General features: G+C 41.2%; 1 protein-coding gene across 1 annotated transcript; it reads right to left on the bottom strand.

Moving 5' to 3' along the window:
• Nucleotides 1-619: 619 nt before the first annotated feature.
• Nucleotides 620-11,232, bottom strand: LOC117288918 (tubulin-specific chaperone A-like). Its single transcript, XM_033769792.1, has 3 exons — nt 11,144-11,232; nt 10,734-10,839; nt 620-1,063 (listed from the first exon to the last, which is right to left on the bottom strand). The coding sequence occupies exons 1-3, from the start codon at nt 11,230-11,232 to the stop codon at nt 941-943; spliced, it is 318 nt and encodes a 105-aa protein (XP_033625683.1). The 3' UTR covers nt 620-940.

Here is an 11,232-nt window from a genome sequence, read left to right as displayed (position 1 = left end):
GGTGATCCCCAGACCGTTCCATTTTCCCTCGCCTTCGCCTTGAGAAAATAGAATGCTCCGGGGATCACCCAGGGAGTCGTAGTTATAACCATAGCACTCGAAGCAGTCAATATTTGTACATCATCGCATACCAAGTATGAAGCTTGAACGAACATAGAAAATTTGCTGTGAATATTGTGAGCCTGCAATTAATCACATGCAGAGAAAGTTGTAAATGAAATGTACTTGTTTATTTTATTTCATTCAGATATTGATAATTATAAAAACAAGGAACCCCCTACTGCATTTTCAACAATATAGGGTCCACACAAAAACATCAAGAAGTAGTTTTGACTCGGTTTGTGGTGTATGGGGGTGGAGTGATAACAGAGCTAATGCCCCAAGAACCTCAGGTCAGTACCAATTGAAGGCAGAAAGTTGCTAACACAGTCATCAGAATTATAACATAAGAAAAGTTTCAGCAGGTACCTACAACCAATATCAGGAATAGATGAAACAATCCGAGTCAGATCCTGGCAAGTGGGCAAATTGTGTGTTGCAATAGACCCTTCCCATGAATGATGTAAATTGCACGTAGCTCGTGCGCACTAACGTTTTGGTTGACAAAATGAGGGAACATCGCGCTGTTTTGTACACGGCTAATGGGTGCGTGGTGCAGACGCGATTGCGCGTCTGCTTAGAGCACAACTCTAAGGCGTTCGCCAACCAACAGGGTCTGTACGCATGCGTGAATGTAATTAGCATATTTCATGGGAAGGGTCCATTACAGTGACAATCTAGAATTTGTCAGCCATTCTACATATGTGGTTATTGTGGAATTCACCAAATACCTTAACTTGAGCATCTAGATGCTGAGCAAACTTTGAAGAAAACCCCTGTAGATGTGGAAGGGTGATGAGAAATCGTAGAGTCAATGCTATCTGAGATAGCATCCATTTGTTTACAGTTTTTGCATCATGCATGCAGTCATACCTACCAAACAGTTTTTCAAATCAGCATACGCCGTTCTGATTCTTTTGGTAGAATCTGGGATCATCATTTTGGACTCCTCAAGGACCTCTTGCTGTACAATGAAACAAAAATAAGACAAAAAAGATTGTTAGTACATGAGGGGAAATCTTGTGAGACTGGTCCAATTTGACTTTGCTTCACTGCGTAAGCAAAGAATTGACACATCAGAAGCGCGGATATTATCTCTCACATAAAGCATATTTCACAGCTTAGCAGGGATATTTTTGCTTGTGCGCGGGGAAACTTATCATATGTCATCTTTGCTTTGAACTTGCACAGATATTTCAGCGCTTGCTCTAAGCGGAGAATGGTGGTTGTATAATAAATGGGCAGAGTTTGGTTGTAGCAGACGGAGCCATAAAACTGGGCCGTGTTCTATAGGGGAAGTTATAGCTTGACATTGATGACAGTTTTGGTCTCTGCGACGTACACATACAAATACAGAGTCAGATACAGACATTCAATGCAGAAATCGTGCCATTGAAATGTTTCATAAGTAGGATAGGAGTATCCTACAAAATTATGTGTTTTTAAACACGTATAATAATATCAATTGAAAGCTTTAGGATGGTTTAGCTTAATTCCTATCATAAAAAATATTAAAATTCTTTATTAATGAACCACGTGACTCTCATTTGCATATTTAAATAGGAAATCTTTGCAGCATCATATCTCAAGAACTTCACGGCCGATTTTTCAACTGTTTGTTGTTAAAGACTCCTTGGAGGTTGGAGATTAATTTGAAAAAACTGTGACCTCAAGTTGACCTCTACTTCCGCATCAACCGGAAGTGGGACCATATCTCAAGAACTATACAGCAGATTTTCAAACTCTTTTCAGTTATAAACTCCTTAAGCATAAAATATTAACTTTAAAAAACCGTAACCTCAAGTTGACCCCTACTTCCTGGTCAACCGGAAGTGGGACCATATCTCAAGTACTATACAAAAGATTTTCAACTTTTTTTTCAGTTTTAGACTCCTCTGCATTAAAAATAAACTATGAAAAACCCTGTGACCCCAAGTTCACCTCTACTTCCGGGTCAACCGGAAGTGGGACCATCTCAAGAACTACACAACCGATTATCAATTTTTGTTAAGTTATAGACTCCTTGGGCATTCAAAATTAGTTTGAAATAACATTGACCCCATGTTGACCTTTACTTCCGGGTCAACCAGAAGTGAGCCCATACATGTATCTAAAAAAGTACAAAGCCAATGTTCAAACTTCAGTTACAAACTCTTAGGCAATAAATATTAGCTTTGGAAAACTGTGACCCCATGTTGACCCCATGTTGACCTCTACTTCTGGGTCAACCGGAAGTGGGACTGTATATCAAGAACTACACAACCGATTTTTTTTTTTTACTTTTTCAGTTATAGACTCCTTGGCATTGCAGATTAGTCTTTGGTAGCTGTGGGCCAATGTTGACCTTTACTTACGGGTCAACCAGGAAGTGTGACCTTATATCAAGAGCTACACAACTTTTTTGAAACCTTTTTTCAGTTATAGATTCCTTGGGCAATGAAGCACATAATCCAAGCAAAACAACATGGAACGGCTTCGTGTTTGTTCACAAACACTTAATGTCTAGTTAATTATTAAAATGCATATGGGTAGAAAAGATGTTTTAAAAGTAGAATAGAATGAGCGACACAAGTATGGCTTGAAATTAGGTGGTTTTCCTTTTACTTATTCGAACTAACATGGTCTGCAAGTCAAAATTTGACTAGTTCTAAAACATCATTCTGACCATGCGTTTCATAACAGGCATGTGGTGTTATCAAAATATACTTGCAATGGTTAAGGTTAAAAATTGGAATGGCACCGTATTTATCAAACTTGTTGCATCTATGATCTACATATGTCTCGATGAATACAGAATAAAGATATTTCAGATAAATTTATTTGAATACAGATTGTTTGGGTTTTTGCATTTTGTTGTCTTAGTGTTTTTTTGTGTAACAAACATATCAAAATCTCTAATAAATAATACTTTCAATATGATGGTTGTATACATTGTAAACAATTGGCTGTGTACTTCAAAATAAACTTAATCACATGTTATAATATTGCAAAACCATAATACCAAACTTTGTCCATTGAGATGAAAACACAAAATCTGCTCACAGTTTGAATATTTACATCATGTGTTAATTTAGGAATAATAATTTAGTACACATATTTACTTGTTGACAACAGGAAATATTGCCATTTGTCAAACATGTTTTTCATAAATCACGTGTACATGAAAGTGATTGATTCTACAAACACAGCAACTAGGTACTGTTACTCTATTTCCAGCACCATTCTGACACAACACATGTTGTCTGTGTAGGCTGGCTGGGTGGCAAAGTCATCTGTTGTGTACATCATGCTCCCCTGGTGTACATGGCCCAATTTCATAGCGCTGCTTAGCGGCCGATTTTGTGCTTACTGTGCAATTTCTTTTTTATAGCGCTGCTAACCGTAAGCACACGAAAAGGCATGCTAACCTTCCGGTGCTTACCGCACAAAAATAAATGACGTCACAATGCAAATCTACGGTAAACACGCAATATGGCCGCCAAATTTGTTTGCTAACCTGTGAAATACGCTAAGGCTTAAGCAAATTTTTCTGCTGCAGTAAGCACGCAAATTTGCTTACCGTTAAGCAGCGCTAAATTGGGCCCATGTCATTCTGGTGATGTCGTGCCAACTCTAATGGTGGTCCAGAACAAGGTGTCTGAAGATCTGTTCAAATATAAACACAAACAATTTTGAAACAATTAACAAAATAGGAAAAGAGAAAACCGGGCAAGAAAAAAAAGAGGAAAAGATTATATTCCAATACTTTTGTACACAGAAAGTGAAGGAAAAAAAGAGGAAAATCAAAACCAAAAAAGAGGAAATCAGCTGAAAAGAGGAAGTCTCACATGCCTGACACATACATGTAGGTACTGAACAAGTATGCCATTGATTGACAGTATGAAATAATCAGTCTCTTACTGCAATGTTTGAGAAGCATTAATCTGGCCTTTACATAAATGTAATCTCTCCCGTTGTGTTGGCATCTCCCTACAGTTTGTACAAACACACCAGCTTGGCATGAGCTTTGCGCAGGTGGATGATGTGGAGGTGCCGGGTTTGAGGTCTCCAAGATGGTTACGCCAAGTCCTGGCATTTGCTAACAGAGTACCTTCAATAAGTCCTTCCGGGCTTCTTCCCCTAGATCTTCAGTCAGTATCTGAGAAATTGATAACCATCATATAAATGATTAGTTCTCAACAATGTTATTTTTTATTGTTTGAAAGGTCACACTTCTTTGAAAGAATTTGGGTTGACTTGGGTACAAGTTGACTTGGGTTGGGTGCAATACTTTGGGTAAGAGTTCACTTGGGCAAGAGTTGACCCATTCCCTTTGAAACACATTTGGTTGAAGGAGGATGGTACATTGAGCATACCCCCCCCCCAACTGCATAAAAAGAAAATAAAATTTTCAAAACATTAAAAACATGTAATAAATCTGTACTATTTTTAATTTTAAAAGGAACTTTTACGATTTTTACAAAAACAAAAAAAAACACCTGTTTTTAATTGTAGCATAAATGTAAATCATGCCTATCATTTAGGATGCTGACACTCAATTAAAATGTACCGAGTAAATAGAGTTACAAAATTACATGCTCGTCGTAGTACATGTACGTACTCTCACAACTCACATGCCAAACTATATTGGTTTGACAGTGCTGCTGACATGGCTGTGAATTTACGTGTCATGTTCACAATAACATGATAATAACTAACATTGATAAACAACCACGGTCCTTTCTCTCGGTTAGTCCCATGACATTATTCTTACCCTGATTGACGAGGTGTCCGTCCTTCTTTTTGGACGTGTCTTCATCTTTGTGTGTAGAGCAAGGAGCAGAATCTGTGGGTTTTTTGCGATCCATTTTGACACGAACAACACGGTGTGTTTGTCATGTTTTACATTTCACACAATGTCGTGAGGTTAAGAATGGTATGTTACCATCGCCAACGGCGCCAGCCTAACTGCTGTTCATCAGTTCATCGCGCATAAAAGGACGATCGTATTGACGGCTTGAAATACGTATACATTTCGCGGGACATGTATGTGGGGTCAGAGGTCAGTGTTTTTTTTGTATTCGCTAATTATAACACATTAAATGGGTTTTATTGCAAGAACAACTCTTAATATGTATAAGGAACACCCCCAAACGTGATATTTTGTGAAGTTTGAAGGCAACGTGTTCCTTTAAACCGTACGATAGGGAGGGAACAGGACATGCAGTGTAGTGACCAGAGAGTACAAATCTTAACTATTATGCCTGAAACAGGAGTTGAATGAAAAACAGGAGTTGTTCAGACAAACCAGTTTTCTGTGCTTGAGGTGCTCTTAAAAGCACATCTTGCAGGTAGCATGAGGTGAATGTTGATGGATTTTTCAGCAGGCTGCCTGTATAATCTCTGGATTGGCCACCCCCTGAAAAAGAGCTAAAGAGGTAGTTATACTCCTTGTTCGGTGAGCTCGGATTGGAACCTGGTTAGCCTCCGGCGTTTTGTTCCGAGCCTTAATGTCTTTGGCGTACTCGAGGCTTGCAGAGAAGGTCTACCCATAGCCAGCTGAGATGTCATTTGCATCTGTGGTGGCTGAGAGTAACAGTTCTTCCAGAGTCGGTAGAATGGGCATGGCCATAGTAGTATGCATGTCGCACCTTTCCACGCCAGTAACGGTTCACCTGGCAGAGCTGATGCTGGTTGGTCATGCGCTACTTGGAGGACCAGGCATTGACCCAGGAGGTTGAATGGCAGCAGGCTCTGGAGTTGTTGGTAGGCTTATAGCTTCAACAATCCACCGGGAAATCAAAGTTGTCGAGGCCGCATGGTATGGCCGAACTTTCGTGATGAATAGCTGCATTGTGTCTACCCGCAGTCCCTTCGTCTGATCGAAGAGGCTGCTAGCAAAAAGGCTCTTTTGACTGTCGTCAGATGAAGAGAGCAGGTTCCAGCTGGTTCAAAGGGACAATTTGACAAATGGAGAAGTACGCTTCCAAGGTCACAGGAAGGAGTTGGCCTTTTAGTGGGTGGTCTGTCAACAAACATGCCCTACAGAAGATGTGAAATGGAAGTGTTGTTAGAACGATTGGTGTTATCGTCAAACCCTCTATGTATGTGTATTAACACCAATTAAAGACCTGTAGCCACGAATGGTTGTAATTTGGAGGCCTGATTGAAACAGGTGAAGACGAAAATCCCCAACCTCTGTTAAAGATGCAGAATGGGGACTGAAGCCTTTCTTGTTGCACCATTTGATGTTATATTGTAAGGGATTGTCAGATGTTCTTCTAGTTGATGTCTACTCTTGGCTGCCAAGGCTGCAGCATCTTCTGAAAGGCCAGCTGTTCGGAAGTTAGATTTTATAGCATCCAGGACACAGATGGAGACTGTCCGGGTCCGGATGTAGGAACTTTGTGACTCTTTGTGTCAATAGGTCAGGACGCTTCGGTAGGATGATGGAAGATTGGATTAGGAGATCGAGAATCTGAGGGATCCACACCTGCCTTGGCCAAAGAGGGGCAACCAGAGTTATCTTGCAGTTCTGTCGTTTCATCTTTTGCAGTACTCGAGGTAACAGTGAAATTGGGAAAAAGCGTACCACAGGAGGCCTGTCCAATCGAGGCTCAGGGAGTCCAACGCCCAAGCTAGAGGATGAGCGTGACGTGTGCAAGCGGTTGGAAGCTGGTGGTTGAGATGGGATGCAAACAGGTCTATGTGAGGTGTGCCCAGAATATTTATTATTTGTCGGACTGTGGGACGGTGGAGGGACCACTCTGTTGGCACTTCTCGACCCCGTGAGAGTGCATCTGCGATGACGTTCTCTTTCCTGGATAGATGGTGCGCCTGTAGTCATATCTGATGAGGAATGCACCACTTCAGAAGTTCCCACGTGTGCATGCAGAGGGAAGGTGAGTGGGTACCCCCTTGGCGATTTATGTAGGAGACCACCGTGGAATTGTCCGTCTTTATAAGCACTGTACGGTGTATGACTCTGTTCTTCATTTGCTGAAGAGCCCTTTGGACTGCTAGAAGTGTCAGTAGGTTGATGTGAAGTAGCTTTTCCACAGGTGACCAAGTTCCCGCCACTGAAAGATCATCCAGGTGGGCACCCAAACCTGAAAGTGAGGCAACCGTTGTCAGTGTCACTGATGGAGTGGGTTGAGGAAATGTTGTGCCGCAGGGAAGGTTTTGATGAAGAAGCCACCTTTTGAGATGGGATGGATGAAAGAGTTGACCGGAACTGGTTTGGTTATGGCATCTGTTCGAGTAGGCGGAGCCAGGCTCTGGCTGGGAGCATTGATGAAGAAAGGAAGATTTGAATGTATTCCTTTAGGGTGAGGCAACGTTCCATAGTGGGGGAGGCTTTCCCGGTCGTTAAGTTGAGGGATGCTACTAGAAATACTGGGCTTTGGGATGGAACTAGAGAAGACTTCTCTACGTTGATGATGAACCCAAGTTCCTGTGTAAGCTAATGGACATTGTCAAGCTTCGAAAAGTGTCAGGGTAAGTGGGGCCCACGATCAGCCAATCCTCCAGGTACATAAAAATGTGAATCTGCTGTTGACATAGAGCTGCTGCAACGACTTTAGTGATTCTTGTCAAGACCCTTGGAGCAGTTGAGAGGCCAAATGGGAGGCATCGGAACTGGTAGGTTTTGCGTCAGTAGGTGAACTGGGTTTTTCTCTGGTGATGTGTATGGATGGGTACATGGAGGTAAACATCCCTTAAGTCGAAAGAAGTTGCCCACCAACCCTGGGGGAGAGATTGTAGGACAGTTCTTAGTGTTTCCATCGGGAAACGCTTGGGTCGAATGAAGGCATTGAGGGGCCATAGGTTGATGATCGGTCACCACTGGTTGAGTTTCTTGGGAGCCAGAAAGAAGGTCAATATGAAACCTGGACCAGTATTGTGAGGAAGAGGGAGAATAGCCTTCTTTTCTAGCAGGAGAGCGTTCTCTTTCTCTAAAATCCTCCACCGAGCAGAGTCCTTTGGGACGGGAGTGGGTCGGTTGGGAAACCTGAGAGGTTGAGGTGGAGGACTTGCAAACTAGAGTTGGTAACCTGAGGAAAGGGTTTGAAGGACCCAATAATCTGTTGTGATTGAAGTCCATTTCTGAGCAAAGTCTGACAACCGACCCCCTACCGGTCCCAGAGCCAGTGGGATATGTGGTAAATGGCATGTAGAGTCATTGTTTCTTGGGTCCTCTAGGCCACTGCCTCTTGAAGGAGTGGGTTGAGCCAGAGGCTGTAGTGTTAAATGTAGAGGGTTGGGAGCGATAACTGGGCTTGCCTGACGAGCGAGTAAAGTTGGTTCTGGGGCGACAAAAATTAGATTGGTTGGAGCGACGAAAAGACCCCTGGTTGATTTTCCTGCCCTTGTCGTTGGTGCGGGAGGGCAGCGAAGAATTGATTTTCTCATCAGTCTTTAGACGCTTAGCCTCTTAAAGCATGACCTTGTCATATTTATTTGCGAAGAGATCACTCCCGAGGTAAGGTAGTTCTTCTACAAGTTCTTTAGAGCCCTTTGAGGGCCATTAGAACTGATCGAAGACAAGCGACCAACGCATGGAAGTCGCCATAGCAGAACTGGTTTACAAAGGTCAGTAGACATGAACCGAGGCAGTCGTCAAGAAATCTAAACATTACTGGCTGGAGTTCTGGATCCACTGTCCCAGGGTCCTCTGAAGCCCGAGCAAGAGTGTCTGACAGAAAAATAGACAGGTTGGAAATCGTAAACGGAGGTGTCCGGAAACTGGACTGCTTGCCTATAGTGTGTCTAACGCTACATGCGACGTTTCTAAAGCTTGGGAAAAAAACACTTGACACTATGGGCGCTGTAAAAAGAAGGACTTATTTGTGTGTACACACTGGACCTGCAGTGCTAGGAGGGGTGCTTTGTTTTTGCTTTGCTTTGGTAATGCCAGCTCACAGGGAGTTACTCATCATCTCACTAAATGGGGTCAGAGAACAAGAACTTAAGGTAAACCCATCCAAATCACAAGGATGGTATCCCACCTTGGTTCCTAAAAACATTTGCAGATCAACTAGCACAAATTCTTCAGGATTTGTTTCAGTTGTCAACAGACTCTGGCCAGGTCTCCAAGGTTGGAAGGGGTGTTACTGCACTAGTCAAAAAGGGAAGTAGAACCCATCCAGCGGATTATAGACCAGTTTCTCTCCCATGTCTGGCACAGGAGAGGTTCCCTCTTCAGTGAAGACACTTTGGAACTGACTTTTTAGAATCATTTTTAAGGTCACCAATGCCTTGGTTATCTTGTCGAAATTTGGAGATGAAGTTCCAAAATGACTTCAGTTTTTCTCAAAAAGGTCGTTGTCAAGAATTCTTCACTGATGTACAATGTACATGTACATACAAGGTGGAGTGAGCAGATTTGAGACTCTTGTGGGCGATTTTTCTTGCCTCACAAAACTTCTGCGATTTTTCCCAGAACAAACTAAAAAGATCTCTTTTCGTAGAACAATTTGATGATCGCCTACGTACATCACTTTGCAAGACGTGTTATTATCTACATATAGTAAGGAAAAAGAGTTACAGGTTATGGGTGTGGAAAAATGAATCCAAAAAATTATACCAGTCACACCCTTGGCAAGCCCATGAGCATGAAGAGTTTAATTAATGTTTCATTTGTTTGGTCATCAATGTCACAACAGTTTGCATGAAACCATACGTCACAATGGTCGCATTGAACATCTTTGTGCTCATGTGCATGTATATTAATAGATGGCTTTGAGTGAGGATTGAAATTTAAGCTGAAGATATTGAGATATTGTTGAGTGACATTGAAGGACTGTAGACAAGGCTACTGAAGCCAGTACTGAGTCCAGAGAGAACGTCGGAAGGGCCAGAGTTAAGACTTTAAAGTATCCCAAACCTAGCTGACAGTGACGGCCAAACTAGTATCAGTATCAGTTTGTTTTAATTTATTACATCAAGTAATTTGTTAATATTAAAACAAGTTTGAAAATAAACCGAAACCAAATACTGTAGTAACTTACCTGAAAGGAGACTGAAATTAATACAGCCACTGAAGTGAATTGGTATTTTGACAAGTCCACAGGGACAGAATTGTAAAATGAACAAAGCGTTCAAGGAAGAGAGTTCTCAGAAAACCGTGATTTCATAAGAAGCTTCTTGAATTCAAACAATGAAATAATATTGTATAACCAAACATTACATAATTTTGTTTTGATATAATGTTCATATAAATGCCTGTGAATAAATTTGAATGTTTAATATAACTTGTACAGTTTAAGTGAATAAGACAACTAAAGGATTCTGGTTTGGGGAATTATTTCTGAGTTTTTTAAACTTGGTTCTAACAGACAGAGACACCAGGGCTTAAGTGTAACAGTCCTTGTAATGACAAGTAACATACAGCTAAAAAAGCAGTGAAAATTCTGTCAAAATTGATTGACTCGTAAATAAAAAAATAAAAAACATAATGTGGACCGTAAGCCGCAGCTAATAATGAACTGATTTGTAGGCCTTCAATCCTCAGCTTAAACACCGACATATACACATTTTAAATGCGTCCTACAAAAAGGAACCACAACTATCTGGTGAAAACTGTTGGACAAAAGACTATGGCAAAACTTTTCAAGGCATTGGGTATAGGGGTGGGGTCACCTATGTACATGTACCTGTTTCCTGATGTCATATTGATCTTCATTGTTTGTTTTCATCTTCTCTACTTTAGCAGTCTGTTCAATGACTTCCTTTTCATACATGGCCTTCTCCTTTATGAGCCTGTTAAATTAATCACAGTACAACTTTTTAAGTTACAGGGAGTGCATTTGTATAGCTTGAGTAATCGTGGCAAATATATACTGTTTGTATTATTAATTTATTCTTAAATGTTTCTGAAAATAAGAGATGTTTCAGTCCATTAAAAGCAATCAAGGTACGTCTATGATTAACAAATAAGTTTAAATCTTGGCGACATGGGTGCAACATAGTACGTCATAAACTGGATGCAGTCTCTTTCATGGCATTTTTACATCTTCTATGGTTATTGCAATACAGTGTGTACCTTTATGGGTTGAGAACATACTTAATGTAAGGGGGGAGTCTACGACGACGACGTGAAGCTAGTATCTTTAGCTGTTCAGATGTAGTGGTCGGAACAGCTATTGAAATCAT

This window comes from Asterias rubens, chromosome 4 (assembly GCF_902459465.1).
Source record: "Asterias rubens chromosome 4, eAstRub1.3, whole genome shotgun sequence".
Classification (NCBI taxonomy): domain Eukaryota; kingdom Metazoa; phylum Echinodermata; class Asteroidea; order Forcipulatida; family Asteriidae; genus Asterias; species Asterias rubens.
This window is presented reverse-complemented; position numbering and strand designations above follow the sequence as displayed.